Source organism: Sapajus apella, unplaced genomic scaffold, assembly GCF_009761245.1.
Source record: "Sapajus apella isolate SASKATOON/1434 unplaced genomic scaffold, GSC_monkey_1.0 scaffold16, whole genome shotgun sequence".
NCBI classification, from domain to species: domain Eukaryota; kingdom Metazoa; phylum Chordata; class Mammalia; order Primates; family Cebidae; genus Sapajus; species Sapajus apella.
In genome coordinates, this window is record NW_022436956.1 from 31,690,041 (window position 1) to 31,706,855 (window position 16,815).

The following is a 16,815-nucleotide window of genomic DNA, read 5'->3' on the forward strand; positions in this document are numbered from 1 at the left end:
GCCTCCCACAGTGCTGGGATTATAGGCGTGAGCCACCGCGCCCGGCCTTAAATATATATTCTTTACTGAAACTTGTGTAAATTAAGCAATTGTTTCAAATATTTCCAGTGAATACCACATAAAAAGCTGTCCCAACTTAAAAACAATTGCAATAGCCAAAAGACTACCTGAAAGCTTCCATACACGGTCAAGTGGGCTGATTATCTTTTTACAATAAAGAACAAAATATAAATTCACAACTATCACGTTGACCAGTTACACACCAAATAAAAGGAAAGGATGTGGAAATTAGCCCCACAAGAACTTTAACTCCTATTCTCTCACAAAACTAGTTTCCAGCAGATGTACAGTGCTTATTAATTATAAAATATATTTACAAACAAGTGAGGACATGCTTTACATTTAAAGACAAAGATCCAGATAATCAAATTGATACCTCTTCAAGGCGTTTGCCTAGTTTGTCAAGTGTTTCCGGGAAATATTTTTCATTTTTCCATGGATGAGGAACATAGCGCTGCCACACCTGACCTGTTAGATGATTACAGACTAGCACCCACTGTTCACAAATTGAAATACCAGCTTTCAGACTTTCTTTCACAAGATAATAAGGATCTTCCCAAAGGTTCAAAGTTCCCAACTTTTTCTGAACAAACCTTCCAAATGAACCACCTAATAAAACATAAAGCAAAGAGTTTAATGGAAATAAATCTATTTTTATAGAATAATTATAAAATACATGCTTACAATAAAATTTTTAAAATATGCAAATTAGCAAACCAAGGATCTGTGAAATACCATATGCACACACTTAGCCAACCACACTCAGTAACAACTGTTTTTAAACACACACACACACACACACACACACACACACACACACACACAATGCTTTGCATTTTTGCATCTTTCAGTTTTCAATATACCATTACACCTTTTAAGTGTAGAAATATATACGCAATTTCTTCAAGACTGTAGAGCCTACTGTATGGATATTGCATTATGGAAACAATCCGTAATTGCTATTTACTTCTACTTATCACAAACAATGCTGTAATAAATATCTTTGTACATAAAAGTGTATGTACTTATCTGATATTTCCTTATGAATATAATGGCAAGGGTATTTCCAGGTTAAAATGTTTAATATGAACAAACAAACATATATTTTAAATAACATTGCAGCTTATTTCAAAATACCCTAAATTAATATATGCATAAGTACTAAAAAGCTATGTAAATTTGGTTATATTAATGGTCAAAAAATTTGACACATATGATTTATACTACCCAACTATATACAAATATCTATTTAAGTAATTCTACATGATTTGCTTTAAGACTTACTTTCAATAACAGTATTACATAAAAGAGCATTTTAAGTAAGGACTTAAAGGATAAAAAGAAAACAAAATAAGACAGGTTTCCAAAATTCCGAAAGTTCATTTTTTTACTAGTACCTATGATGTCTAAGAGATGCAACATTCGTGACTCAGGATAATGATCATGTTCTGTTTGTCTCCACACATCATCTACAACATCCCGAGTTGTCTCCACCAAGTCAACAACTTCTAGTAAGGACAGACTGTCCAAATTATAAAACTCCTGAAACCAAAATGCATTAATTTTTAAACATAATTATATTTGTACCTTGGGTAATATAATCAAAATGTTCCCAGGCCTTTTCAACTGTCGCAACTCTAATATTTGCCATATTATTTTCTCCTCCTTTTTCTAACAGCTGACAACTACTTTCTTATACACCTATATACTACTTTCAAATACACCTAGTTTCTCCCACAAACATAAATGTCATGAAAAGACAAAAGAAAAAATAAGAATTGTAAAAAGTCTACTCATTCATTTACACAATTGGCCTAATTTTCTTTAAATTTTGATTTTTAAAAATTTACCCAGTAAAGGTGATCTCAACTCCACATATAGTTCACGTCTTTATTCATTCATTATTCATTCATAATATTATAGTTAAGAATAACACAACCAAAGTCAAGATTTATCATGCCGTATTTCATCATTGTTACCAGAAAAGCTTAAAACCATTTAAAACACTCTCTTAAAATGATATTATTGAAATAACAGTGGAAATGAGTAGAAAATTACTATATATTTATTTTGAAAAGTAAATAGACTTTTAATGATCCTACTTAAAATGACCACTCAATTTCAATGTAGACACATAAAGGAATAACCAATTAAATAAACATAAAACTAAAACTTTTCATATTTCAGATTATTTCAAAATGCTAATTTGAACAAAGTGAACACCCTTTCAAAAGAACATATTACCTCTGTATGGATAAACCTGTTATATTTGTTTTTCACTAAGTACCTGCAGAAAAGTAATTTGGGTTTCATGGTGGGTTTTTTTGTTGGTGTTTTTTTTTTTTTTTTTTTTTTTTTTCTTGAGACAGAGTCTCACTGTCACCCAGGATGGAGTGCAACAGCACAATCGCAGCTCACTGCAACCTCCACCTCCCAGGTTCAGACAATTATTCTGCCTCAGCCTCCCAAATAGCTGGGATTACAGACACCCACCACCACATCCAGCTAATTTTTGTATTTTTAGTAGAGACTGAGTTTCACCATGTTGGCCAGGCTGATCTCAAACTCCTGACCTCAAGTGATCCACCCACCTTAGCCTCCCAAAGTGCTAAGATTACAGGCATGAGCCACCACACCAGCTGTAATTTCGTTTTTGAGAAAAATATTTTATAAAGATTATAATTTAAGTTTTGGATTTATCAATTCATTTTATATATATAACTTAAATAATCTTTTCTACATATGAAGAATCTATTTTGCTCACAATCATCAAGTATATTTTAAAACAGAGAGCCTGTAGAAATTGAATCCTAAAGTACTTTTATAAGAAACCTGACATATAACCATGTATGAATCACGTACTCTTGCAATTGTTTCAAACAATTCTTTAAAATAACTGGCTCTTGCTTTACTAATCTGTTTATTTCCACGGTGAGCTTGTTCTATCCAAAACTGGAACTCATCACTTGGTGTAAGGATACCTATAAAAGTCAAAAGGGAAAAAAAAAAATGGTATAGAATATCAGAGAAAACAAATGAGCAGCAGAGTAGCAAAATATTTGAGTCATTTAACACAGGTGCTCCTAGCTGAGGTTATAGGTGACACCACCTTACTGTTTCCTATTTCATGCTATAAACAAAGTGTCCTTCCTGCAGTCTGCTTCATGCCACATTTTTCAGATCTTCATGCTTTTTGTTAGTGATTCACTGTTTAAAATGGCCCCCAAAGTGCTAAATTCCTTGTTCCAAAGCACAAGATGGTTGTAATGTGCTTTACAGAAAAAATATGTGTGTTAGATAAGCTTCATTCAGGTATGAGTTACAGTGCTGTTGGCCATGAAGTCAATGTTTATGAATCAACAATATGTGTGAATTAAAGTGTCTTTAAACAGAAAAAAAAAATAAAGTTATGTATTGAACAGTTGATGAGATATTGTGGTCAGGGGCTCAAAGGAACCTAATCCTGTATTGCTCCTAGGAACGAAGGTTCAATATTCACCACTCAGTGCTTACAGTGACTTTATAGAACATACTACTTCCTCAGCACTTTGGGAGGCCAAGTAGTGAGGATCTCTTGAGGCCGGTAGTTTGACACCAGCCTGGGCAAAGAAACTCATCTCTACAAGATCTAAAACAAATTAGCCAGCCATGGTGATATGCACCTGTAGTTCTAGCTACTCTGGAGGCTCAAAGTAAACTACACATCGTTAACAATTATATTTTCCTCTTCTACAAATCCACATAAATCTACTCATTTTTTCAAAACCTATGCTCAGAGAAATTCCAAAAGTACTGGAAGAAATCTACAAAGAAATACGTTCATTTACCAATGTACTAATGAGACAATCATTCTGTACTTTCTTTTATTAAGCTATGGCTATATACCTCGTGTGTCATCTTCTTTAAATTTCAATTTTGATAAGTTAGTGTCTGATCTTCGTAGAACTATACCCAACCCAGCTTCTAGTTCACTCAAAAGACTCTGAAGTTTGGGATCAAAGTTTCTGCTCCATTCCTGATCCTAAATAAAAACAGATAAGAGCAGCCAAGGTTGATCAAAATTTTGCTAATCAAATTGGCTTCCCAAAACACTGTCCAAAAACTCATTTTTCTTAAAGCTTCCCCCCACCTCCACTTCATAAGAATAAAAAGTCTCTCAACAGTTAAAACTATGAAAACCATTTAATGTAGAAATGTAAGAGTTGATGTGGATTGCATTTTATACCTTTCTCCAATTTCTCTATTTTTTAACACAACTTACATTAAAATTTAAGTTTAAAAAGTTAATAAAAGATATTTTAATTAAAATTAAAACATTAATGACATTAACAGTAAAAACAAAATAGATATTTATGTTTGTGTGAAAACATTCATCCAAATACTTCAGTTAAAAAAAAAATGACAGCTATTTTACTCACCTTTAACAACACTGGTGCAAATACTTGCCGTACTGCTTGGTAAAGAGAACTAATAGGTGACTCTAACATAGATGAAACAAGAATGTTATCATGTAGATTCTCATCAGTAATTACTTCAGGTCGCAGCTTGAAAAACACCAGCACTTTATCTTTTGTGTCACCAAACTCAACCTAAAGTGATAAATGATTTTTAATGTTACCTTTATGACATTTAATATTTGAAGAAAAAGTATAGGAAGTTATATTACTATATTTATATCTCTTGGAAAAAATAAACATATTAAAACTAATTTATCTCTTATCTCCTTAAGAATACTTTAATTTAAAAGCTTATTCCCACTCACATGAGATAATAAAGTCACTTTGGTAAGTTATTTATAACAATAAAACAATATATACATTGTTGACTGCTAACTATTCCAATCCAGTCAGAATCCATTCCAGCCAGATTCCATTTCAGCCAGATTCCATTTCTGCCAGAATCAGTAATAGTACAGATCAAAGCTGTATGCTCCAGGTACACAATGAATAATATACTTCTCTAGTAACCCAGAAAGTCTATAACAAAAACATTAATGACCCTCTTACCTAGAAAAAGCATTTTAAAAGGTGATTTTAAAATTATAAACTCACTCAAAACTACCAAAATAAATTTGTCTATCTCCTAAAATTATTTTCACCTTAACCGAAAATTTTGAGTTAAGAGCATAAAGTTTTTCTGTTAAATTGTCATAGAGCTAGATTATTTTAAATTGGAACCAGATGAGCTTAATTGGAATTCACTACAGCAACCTTGTTTAAAATAGGTCAGTTCATAGTAATTAGTTCATTAGCTGAGAAGTATACTACTCAAAGGAAGTTCTTGCATTATACACACATTTTCAGCTATTCTAATTTCTTCTTTCAGGAAAAGAAGTCTATGCATTAAAAAGCTTTCAAACAAGGTCACAGCTGTGTGTGAAGAACAGCTAAATGGGTCTCACACCACTTTTTCTAACCAAATAATTACATTTTTGGCTGCTGGAAAGGAGCTGAAACTTTACTCTTTGTTGCTGTTCAAATGCTTATATTTCATGACATATGAAAAGTATATGAAATCCACATAACAGTGTCCATAGTTTTATTAGAACATAGCCATTCCCAATCAATTACATGTATTATTACAAAGTTGATTACATGTCTGCTTTCACACTACAAAGGCCAAGTTGTAGCTGTAATGGAGCCCTTGTGGCCTGCAAAGGTTAAAATATTATCTGACCTGTTACAGAAAAAGTTTGCCAAACCCTGTCCTAAAGAATAAACCAGATCACAGCTTTCTCTTAATATTACCAATAACTTCTTATTTCAATTTAAATGGTATATAATGTCCTAAATTAGCAGCCTATGCCTTATTCTCCCTTCTCATCTTCCACAATGTCCCTTCACTTCAGCAATCACTTTAGATTTTTTTTCTTGCCCCTTGAAATTAAGTTAAAACCCAGCTCAGGGCCTTGGTACTTAACAGTTTATTTTGCTTAGAACATTCTTCCCCCAGATCATGTCTGCCTGCAACTCATCATTCAAATCTCACTTCAAAGATAACTAATCCAGAGAGGTATTATCTCCCACCCCATATTTCTGTAGTTCCCCATCCCACCCCATCACTACTATAACATTATTTTTATCTTGAAAGCACTTATCAATACCCAAAATTATATTACATGTATCTGTAGCACGTGTTTAGCCTACCTTTGTCCATTCCAATGTCACTCCTTTAAGATACGAACTCTGAGTTCAAGACTTTATCCCCAGTACTAGTAGGTAGTCAATAAATATTTGCTGACTTATTAACTTATTGAATCATGCTAACTATCAGGCATCTAAAGTACAACTGAAGACATTTAAAAATGTCAAATATGACTAAAAACCTGCAGCAAAGTGTATGACTAAAAATAACAGACACATCATTGGGCTTTACTAGTAATAGCTTTAACTTAAAAAAAAAAAAGTTATAGCTTCAACTTTTAAATACCCAAGATACACTTTCACAAATCCAAACCCCTTTCCATTTTGCCTGCTGCATTCTATATGAACTTTCAGTGGCATTTACAACAGCGTGTCCTCATTTTATCATTTGCTGAGTATATGTCATCCTAAGCCACTGTGAGTCTCGGAAAGGCAGAAAACAGGGGGCTCTATCCTGAATTACACTACCTTAGGAGAAAAAGAAAGTTAACATTTAGGTTGTAACTTTTGTGCCTTACTTTCCTTAGCCATAAAATGAGAATAAGAATAGTTCCTATCTTACAGTATTGTTATGGATATTAAATGAACAAATACATATGAACTACTTAGAACAGTGCTTGACAGAGTCTAAAGTGAAAGTAAATGCTAGCTATGATTATCCTTTTTATATCTTTGTAAACCTATCAAGCCTGGCAAAGTGCCTTCCATGTATTGAGTTCAAAGTAAATGTTTATTAAATAGAATCTAATTAAACCTAAGAATAAAGAGAGTGAATGGGGTGAATGATTCAATCATCCTATAAAAATGCACTGAAGCCAGGCGCAGTGGCACACGCCTATAATCCCAGCACTCTGGGAGGCTGCGGTGGGTAGGCCACCTGAGGTTAGGAGTTCGAAACCAGACTGACCAACATGATGAAACCCCCTCTCTACTAAACACAAAAAATTAGCAGAGTGTGGTGGCACATGCCTGTAATCCTAGCTACTTGGGAGGCTGAGGCAGGAGAATCACTTGAACCTGGGAGGCGGAGATGGCAGTGAGCTGAGATCGCGCCACTGCACTCCAGCCTGGGCAACAAGAGCGAAACTCCGCCTTAAAAAAAATGCACTGAATGCTTTTTCTAAGTGTCAAATATTCTGCTAGGCCTAGGGATCAGGGTGAACACAAGAGGAAAAGGTTGAAAATATGTCTTTGTTTTATTAACTTAAATCCGTTTACTGAGTCCCCTTTAATGTGTCAGGAATTTTCTTCTGTGTTTTTCTTTTAGGTTTATATAAATGCACCCTGACTGCAAATGCAACCCATTTTTTAAGCAATCCTGCCAATGGAGGGAGCAGTGCAATTAATAAATCAGTACATCACATGTTGTACACCAAAAAAGAATTCAAACTTTATTTTGAAATGTATCATATCATTTCGCAAAAGTTTAAATTCCTAACCAATCTTTCCCTCGAGCAATGTTAAAATCAGAGCATAATCCAAGAAAGATGGACTAGAATTTGCCTCAAATGAAAAAAAAAAAAAAAAAAAAAAAAACTCAAAAGGGGGAGAGAGAAAGATTTAAAAAACAAAGTAAATGTCTTCTTTTTAGTTATAACGTTATCTGCAGTCTTTCTTTAAAAGTAGAATATAGGCCGGGCACAGTGGCTCATGCCTGTAATCCCAGCACTTTGGGAGGCCGAGGAGGGCGGATCACTCCAAGACAGGAGATCGAGACCAGTCTGGCCAACGTGGTGAAACCCCCATCTCTACTAAAAATACAAAAATTAGCCAGGTGTGGTGGCGCGCGCCTGCTACTCGGGAGGCTGAGGCACGAGAATCGTTTGAACCCAGGAGACGGGGGATGCAGTGAGCAGAGATCGCGCCACTACATTCCAGCCTGAGCAACAGAGCAAGACTCCGAATAAAAATTTAAAAAGAATAGAATTGCTACTATTCAGATGTGTGGAACGGGAACCTCCTTCGGTCAGGTAGGATGCAAAGCTTGGAAACTACATGCTTAAGTACGAGGCCAATGCAGCTAAGCCAATAATGCAGGAGAGGTGGACACAGCCTTGGGTTCCTGAAAAGGATCCGGTTGGTAAAGCTGTGTGTGCCCGGACATCCCTCTGGCTGGGCCTGGGGACTTGAAGAGTAGTTGGGGTCAGTGAGGAGTGCAAGGAACCATACGTACTGTGTTGGAAAAGGAGATTCCGGCGTCGGAACGCTGCACCCTGAGGAGCATCTGATTGCCGTCATCCAAGAAGTCGTTAATTTCAAGACAGTTAGACAACGGTGGCTGATCCGAGAGTTCAGACATCAGCCCGAAGTAATTCTGGGTAGTAGTGAAGATGAAGAGCTTCCGAACGTCCGCACTCTCGTTCGCCATGATTGAAGGGGGTGGAGGGAAGTGGGAAGAAGGGGAAAGGAAGAAGAAACCAGTCCGGAGGGAAGTGAAGGGAAGAGGGGAGCTTCGCTCAGACCTGTAGCCCTACCATGGGACCGCAGAGCTTGGCGGTTGCCAGGGGTAGTCGCTATGGCGACGGAGCGCTACGGCGGCGTCGCTGACGGCGCGCGGCGGCCGTCGACCTCTCAGGGTACGCGCACGCAAAGCTCCCGGAGGCGACCGACCGCCTCGGAGCTCCTCAGCGGCCCCCTGCGGTCATCGATTGTAAGAGCTTCGGAGCGGCCCCCTGCGGTCATCGATTGTAAGAGGTTCGAAGTGTCTTCCTACCGATTTCTTATAACACAAAATCGGAAAAGAGACACCGAGCCTTCAAGTACAGCAGCGTGATCTAGATTTAGGAGAGCAGGGTTCTAGCGCTCCCTCTCCATGTGCGCCTGGTAGCAAACCACTCTGTCAGTGTCAAGTTGCACATCTGTAAGAGGGGGAAATACTATCTCACAACCAGGGACGTAGTGCGGATTTTAAGAGATTACTATTTAAAAATCGCTTTTTAGAGAGGCTTATAAAGAATAGGAACTCAGTACAATGTTAATTTACTTTCTCAATCTCCCTCTGCTCCTTTCTGTGCTGCTGCATTTCCCAACTTTATTTTTATCCTATTACTAATTTTAGAAAAATTTAGCCAGCAGTTTTTTCATTGCAATCATTACCCGAACACAGCCATATTTGTAAAATAGCTAAAATGTGCAGTGATACTTGTTAGTTTTTTATAACAATCGCAACTAAATTCTATGAAAATACAGATATGAAAACATTCTTTATCATTTTCTTCCCCATGGTATTAATATAAACTACTAAACTGCTGGTCATTAATCCGAACTTTCTGGATTCAGTAATTCTCTTCCAAAAATAGTTACACATATTATTAGGTTGGTGCAAAAGTAATTGCGGTTTGGCAAGAATCATAATTACTTTTGTACCAATCTAATACAATTTGCCAAGTACTGAACTAGGCCCTGGGGACGAAGTTCCTGCCCTAAGGAAGTTTTTGCTGTAGTCATTCATCACCTCTGCATTGGTTCGAGCCATGATCCTAAGGTACATAAACTTATACAGACTTTTTTTGTTTGCACTCAATAATCGTAACTTCCTCTTAAAACTATATTGTTTGAGAATTAGAAAGCGAATCCTTTTATCTGCTGAGCAACTTGATTAAGATTTTGGAGTGGGAACTTAAAAAAGCCGAACTGATCTAAATTATAAAAGGAAATGAATTTAAATTCTCCTGAAATAACTAAACGGTGGGAGATGGGAGTCTGGCCAATGGATGGGAAAACATCCAAACAGTGAAATGAGATGAGGTGCCCCTGCACTCCAGCCTGGGCAACAGAGTGAGACTCCGTTTCAAAAAAACAACAAAATATTTCCCCACTGGGTGGGGAAAACACTTTGATAAACAGGTTTTGAAAGCAAACGTGGCCACTATGGTTACAGAGTTTCTTGCTCTGCAATGGGCATTATCACTCTAACCAAGGTCTTCAGGAAAGTCCCCATTACCCATAAGTGCTCACTTTGGGTGAGTTGTTTTGGTGGAAATGTATGAAACAGCTGAATTGAGCTTCTGTAACAATATGGTGAATAAAAAGGCAACACATGTAGGAAGATGAGTCTAGAAAGCAGATGAGATCATGAGTATGTTATCCTTCCAAGAATTTTTAGAACTCCTGAGGAAACTTCAGGGTGCCACAAAGTATGAAATTGTGTGTGAATCAAGTTTAACACAGTCATCAAACATGGAAGCTCCTGTTGATATGTAAACTCCATGAAATAGAGGTTTTGTGTTTCCTGTTCACTACTATGTATGAAAAATGAGGCATAGAGTGGGAAAAAAAGTTCAGATAAGGACTGAAGCATACAATAAAGAAGAAAGAACCTCACAGATAAAATAATTCACACAAAAACACAGACATGGTAAATGGTAGAATCAAAATTCATACCAAAATCCAGTTCTGACTCAGTCTCTATATACCATATCACAGTGATAGCCAGATATACATCGAAATCCATTTTTCCCTTCCATAGCTAAGAAATGGCTATCCTCCAGGTGTGGCCATGTGACTAATCCTCACCAATAAAATGTGAGAAGTAATGTGTACCTCTTTAGGGCAAAGTTTTAAAGAAGTGAGAGTACCTTTACCTTTTGCCACCTGGATGCAGATAACAACAAAGCAACAAGGATGGCAAAGCTTTCAAAGAGTAGGACCCTAGGATACTGAATCACAGTGTGGAATAATGTCTGCAGTTGTTAAATAAGCAAGAAATAAACTTGTTTGTGTTTGAGGCATTATATATTGAACTGCGTGAGACTATTTTTATAGCAATTTAGGCCACTCTAACCAAAAGTTGATATCCATAGTATAGTAATGATTTAACTTTTTTTAATGTGGGCATTGGCTCAGCAGTTGGCTGACAGGTGGCATGAAAACAGGTAACGTGAGTTGCAGGGCAAGGCCCAAAACTTTCTGAGCCAGGGCTTCCTAACTTTGTCCTATATGCCATTTCCCAAACTTTTTGGCGATGTCTTTATACTTTATACTTTAAAAATTATTTTCATACTTAAAAAAATTACTGCCAGGCACAGTGGCAGTAATCCCAACACTTTGGGAGGCCAAGGCGGTTAGATCACAAGGTCAGGAGTTGAAGACCAGCTTGGCCAATAAGGTAAAACCCCATCTCTACTAAAAATACAAAAATTAGCCAGGCATGGTGGTGCAGTCTGCAGTCGCAGCTACTCCGGAGGCTGAGGCAGAAGAATCACCTGAACCCAGGAGGCAGAGGTTGCAGTAAGCCAAGATCACACTACTACACTCTAGCCTGGGGATAGAGCAAGACTCTGTCTCAAAAAAAAAATTACCAAAGACTTCAAAAGGATTTTGTTTCTGTAGGTAATTTCTATCAATATTTACTTAATCAAAATTAAAACTGAGAAATTTTTGAAATATGTATTTACTTATCTATTTTTAAATAAGCATAATAAGATCATTCTTGGTAAAATAAATAACATATTTTTATGAAAATAATTAGATTTCTAAAAGGCAAAAAGCATTGATGAGAAGAATGGCATTGTTTTACATTTTTGTTAAGTATCTTTCATGCCTGCCTTAGCAGAAGACAGCTGGATCCTCTATGTGCTTCTGCATTCCATCTCTTGCAATACGTTGTTTTGGTTGAAGTAGATAGAAAATATCCAGTCTCACATAGATATGTAGTTTAAAAATTGAGAAGTTAAAACGTGGAAAAGAATTTTAATAGATACTTGTGAATATTCTTTCAGACTAAAGTAACACTCCACAAGTAGTAGTTTCTTAAAGGACAGTTGAAATTTGGAATTTGGAATTTGGAACACAATCAATGAATATTTCATACTCAGTTACATTAAAATCCATTGGTTTTCTAGCACTCTGAATGTATCTTTTACCCATACATAATTTCATAACATCATGCATTGGTCATTTAGAAAATATTGGTTCACTTATCTATGAAGATCTTCCAAACATTGATACATTTCCTTATATAATATTTTTTTTCCTTTTTTCTTTTTTCTTTTATATATATATAGAGAGAGACAGGGTTTCACCATATTGGCCAGGCTGGTTTCGAACTCCTGACCTCAGGTGATCCACCTGTCTCGGCCTCCCAAAGTGCTGGGATTACAGGTGTGAGCCACCGTGCCCGGCCTATAATACTTTTTTAAATTATATTCATTAATACGCCACTGATCTCATAAGAAAAAAGTCTTTTTAGGGATAGGATGTTTCTCTGTTACCCAAACTAGATTGCAGTGGCTTAACCATAGCTCGTTGTAGCCTCAAACTCCTGTACTAAAGCTATCCTCCCACCTCAGCCTCCCAAAGTGCTGGGATTACAGACATGAGCCACCTCTCCTGGCCAAGAAAAAGTTTTTATGTATGGAGAGGTTGTCATACTTACAGCAGAGAATTTAAGTTATCCAAGATTCTAATTTTTGCAGGAATTCTTGAATTTTATCATTGGCAACAAATAAGGTCCATTGTTTTCCTGGAAGTGATAAGCTTATTTTATTCACTTTTAAGAAAAATATCTGCCAAATATCAACGTATGAATAAAATTAGTTTGTTATACTTTCAAGTAAAAATGGTCTTCCATGAAAAAAAACAACTAGTTTAAATCACAACTCAAACAATCATGAAATTATTTTTATTGAAACAACCATTATTAATACTTCAATGCAGCAGAAGTGTTTTATGGTGTATTATTTCATCATTCAAAATATTGAAATGACTAGTACTCAAGGTTTAATATTTAATAAAAAGAATAAATTTTACTCCTTCATCAAGGACATTCTTAAAAGAAACTGAAATCTTTTCCAGTGAATGCATACATGCAAAGAACAGATGATTACTAAAGCAGCTGGGGCCCCACCATTGATTTGTGTCAAGTTGCCAGCCGTTTTAGCCACGGCATTGTTTTTCAATGTTATATAACAAACTACTACACATTTAGTGGCTTAAAATAACACCCATTCATTAGCTAAGAGTCTGATAAGTCAGGAGGATGGGTGCTGCATGCTAAGGGTCTCACAGGCGTAAATCAAAATGTCAGCCAGGCTCCATTCTCATTTGGAGCGTAGCGTCCTCTTATATTTGAAGGAGGATGCATTTTCTTACAGTTGTAAGACTGAGGTCTTCATTCTTTGCTGGATGTCAGCTGGGGCCTCTCAGCAATTAGATATTGCCCACATTCTTATCATTCATCTTTAAAGCCAACAATAGAGAACTTCCTAACATATCTAAGCTCCCTTGTGCTTCAAATCTCTTTTATAGCAGGAAGAAACCAGCTCCTTTTAAGGATTCACCTGATTAGATCGGGCCCAGTGAATAATTTCCTTTTTTATTAACTCAAAGTCATCTGGTGAGTAAACTAGGGATGGGAATGATATACCATCATATTCACGGATTTCCTCCACACTCAAGGTTAGGGGGCCCTTCAAAGTGTGCACACCAGGGAGCAGGGACCTTGGGGACTTCCTAGACTTCTGCCTACCATAGCTGCCATTGCTCCTGCACCATCAATGAAAATGTCAAGCACAGTGACAGAGATACATAATGTTCTGACCTCACTTCCCCTGACAACTGTTAAAAACGTGCTCTTTGAATGAAGAGACCCCCTCCCCCCACAAACAGCCTTTGTGTGAGCAACATGGCTGTTCATTCACCTGGGTCCAGATGGACTAAGGCCGAAAAGGGTGTTAGCAAAAGGCAGTGGGATAGGAGTTGGTTTTATAGGTTTGGGGTGGGCAGTGGGAAGTTACAGAGTAAGATCAGTTACAGTGGTGGGGGTAGGGGCAAGAAGTATACATTACCATCAGTTCAGTTACAATAGTGGTGGGATAAGAGTAGTTAAGATGGTAGGGTGGGGTGAGGAGTATTCACATTATCATAATAACAGTTAAGATGGCAGGGTGGGGTGAGGGGACGCTTATGTGGAGGGGGCGGGGAAGCTCTGCTGGGCAATTAGGTATAATGGCCAACACAGGCTGGGGTTGCAGGGTGATCAGCCCAGGCAGGCAGGACTTTAAACTTTCTGGGTCTGGGCTTGCACATGGAGGCCTGACAAAAACATTTCAAGTTCCTCCCCAAATCTAGCCTTCTAGATGATTTCTGGGGTATCCACATCTATTCCATGAAAGTGAATATAGGATAAAGATTTTTTTCCATTTACCCATTATGTTTGATAAATATTGGCAAATATGTTAAATATATAGTGTTGGTTATAAAATGTTGCCCTATAAAGTTATTAAACAGATGCTTTGTAATTTTAGTAATTTTAAGGGAAAAAATACTAGTCAAGTTGGTAGACTAAATGATACTCAGATAGCTAGTAAAACATTATTTCTGGGTGTATTTGTGAGAGTGTTTCAGGAAAAGATTAGCATTTGAATCAATGGACTAACTAAGAAGATAGCCCTCATCAATGTGGGCAGGCATCATTCAATCCCTTGAGGACTCAAATAGAACAAAAAGGCAAGGAAAGGTGAACTTGCTGTCTTCTAGTGGTGGGACATCCATCTGCTGCTCTGGAAAATCAGAACTCCTAGCTTTGGGGCCTTTTGACTTCAGAATGTATACCAGCAGCATGCCACGTTCCAAGGTCTTGAGATTCAGACTGAATTACACCACTAGCTTTCCTGGCTTTCCAACTTGCAGATGGCATAACAGGTGACTTATTGGCCTCCATAATTGGCTGAGGAAATGCCCATAATAAATATCCTCTTAAATATCTATTTATATCCTATTGATTCTGTTTCTCTGGAGAAACCTGACTAATTTAGATCATTTAATGTTCCTTCAAATTCATATGTTGAAACTTAATCCCTAGCATGATATTATTAAGAGGTAGGGCTTTGGAAGGTAGTTAGGTCTTGAGGATGGAGCCCTCATGAATCAGATTAGTGCCCCTGTAAGAGAGGCCCAATAGAGCTTGTTCACCCCTTCCATTATATGAGGACATATAGAAGGCACCACCTAGGAGGAACAGGTTCCCACCAGATACCAAATCTGCTGTTGCCTTGATTTTGGACTTCTCAGCCTCCATAACTGTGAGCAATATATTTCTATCATTTACAAATTACCCAGTCCAAGATATTTTGTTACAGCAGCCTAAATAAACAAAAAAGATACTCTACACTAAAATCTGATATTTACCTCAAATACTTAAATATATTTACCTTTACACGTTCTTATGAGTCCTTGTGGAATAAAAGGAATTCTGTTTCTTCTGACTCTCTTTCTAAATCACTGAATAGTTGAATAGACCCTGCTTCTGGGTCTAGCAGGCAGCCAATTCTTTCTGCAGTCAATTGCACTAAAAATATACAGGGAAAGAGGAAGGAGATATGTTGTAAGCAAGGGTGTTAGTCTTCATTGGTTTCTAACATGTAGCTGAAGGTTTTTTCTTATATCTGTCCTCCTGCTACCCCTTCCCCCAATGATGGCCTATGAAGCTGTCATTGAAGAGGTGGGGGAATTGCCAGAAATGTGATAATGTGGGATGATTTTCACCTATCTCCTCTAACAAGAGACCCAGAAACAGTCATTAGAAAACAAAATCAATGGGTAGCATTCCTTCTTGCAAATAATACTTCTGTGTTTCATTATGAGAATATCCAGACAGTATATTTAAATCTTAACTTTTTTTCAGATACTAAACATTATTTATTTGAATATTAGTGCTTCATTATGTTTAAATATGTTTTAAAAATTACATATCAAAGTTATTTTTAAATACATTTTAATATTAATAGCAAGGATTGCAGGAAATACGGCGAAGACTGTGTTCTAAAACTTTTATCTTTTAAAATAAAAAAAAAACACTAGCCTTGGGAGAAATAAATATATTCTCAAAAGTATAGCCCTGTGATGCTGTACAGGTACTTCTTAGCAAAAATTGTTCCTAGTTCTTGAGCTGTGGTTATAATTACCTTATATAAGAATTATCTTAAGTAGTCTTATTGCTTTTTAACAATACATGTTAAACATGTTCTCTTTTGAGGAAAAAGAGAACATGCAAAAAAGTAGATACTGGCTGTCAAAGTTTCTGCACATCAGTTCCATTCACATTTATTGGCCAAGCAAACTACATTGTCACATCTAACTGCAAGTGGGCAGATAAGTGAAACTATGCCTTATACACAAAAGGAGAGTTATAGAATATTTGTTTTTTTTTGTTTGTTTGTTTTTTTGGTTTTTTTTTTTTGAGACGGAGTTTCGCTCTTGTTACCCAGGCTGGAGTGCAATGGCCTGATCTCGGCTCACCACAACCTCCGCCTCCTGGGTTCAGGCAATTCTCCTGCCTCAGCCTCCTGAGTAGCTGGGACTACAGGCACGCGCCACCATGCCCAGCTAATTTTTTTGTAGTTTTAGTAGAGACGGGGTTTCACCATGTTGACCAGGATGGTCTTGATCTCTTGACCTCGTGATCCACCCGCCTCGGCCTCCCAAAGTGCTGGGATTACAGGCTTGAGCCACCGCGCCCGGCAAATATTTGAGTACAACCCTAATGACTACTACACTTTCTAATGTTTTTCTTTTTTATCTTCCGTTTTTTTGTTGTTTGTTTGTTTTTTGTTTTTGTTTTTGTTTTTGTTTTGTGTGACTGAGTCTCACTCTGTCACCCAGGCTGGAGTGC

General features: G+C 37.0%; 1 protein-coding gene and 1 long non-coding RNA gene across 7 annotated transcripts in view; both read right to left on the minus strand.

Annotated features, from left to right (window-relative positions):
• Window positions 1-8,755, minus strand: part of DYNC2H1 (dynein cytoplasmic 2 heavy chain 1) — a 396,897-nt gene extending 388,142 nt beyond the window's left edge. For 4 of the 6 annotated variants that reach the window (XM_032285741.1, XM_032285742.1, XM_032285743.1 and 1 more), the window contains exons 1-6: window positions 8,377-8,755; window positions 4,479-4,649; window positions 3,946-4,081; window positions 2,923-3,041; window positions 1,458-1,602; window positions 437-669 (exon numbers count right to left, since the gene is read on the minus strand). In XM_032285741.1, the coding sequence (XP_032141632.1) occupies window positions 437-669; window positions 1,458-1,602; window positions 2,923-3,041; window positions 3,946-4,081; window positions 4,479-4,649; window positions 8,377-8,571 (999 nt within the window). In that variant the 5' untranslated portion in view covers window positions 8,572-8,755. The remainder of the gene's footprint in view (window positions 1-436; window positions 670-1,457; window positions 1,603-2,922; window positions 3,042-3,945; window positions 4,082-4,478; window positions 4,650-8,376) is intronic. The other 2 variants (XM_032285740.1, XM_032285744.1) reach the window with 2 other exon arrangements.
• Window positions 8,756-8,863: 108 nt separating this feature from the next.
• Window positions 8,864-16,338, minus strand: LOC116556393. Its single transcript, XR_004270975.1, has 3 exons — window positions 15,356-16,338; window positions 12,580-12,666; window positions 8,864-9,061 (listed from the first exon to the last, which is right to left on the minus strand). It is a non-coding gene; the product is annotated as an uncharacterized LOC116556393 (long non-coding RNA).
• Window positions 16,339-16,815: the final 477 nt, after the last annotated feature.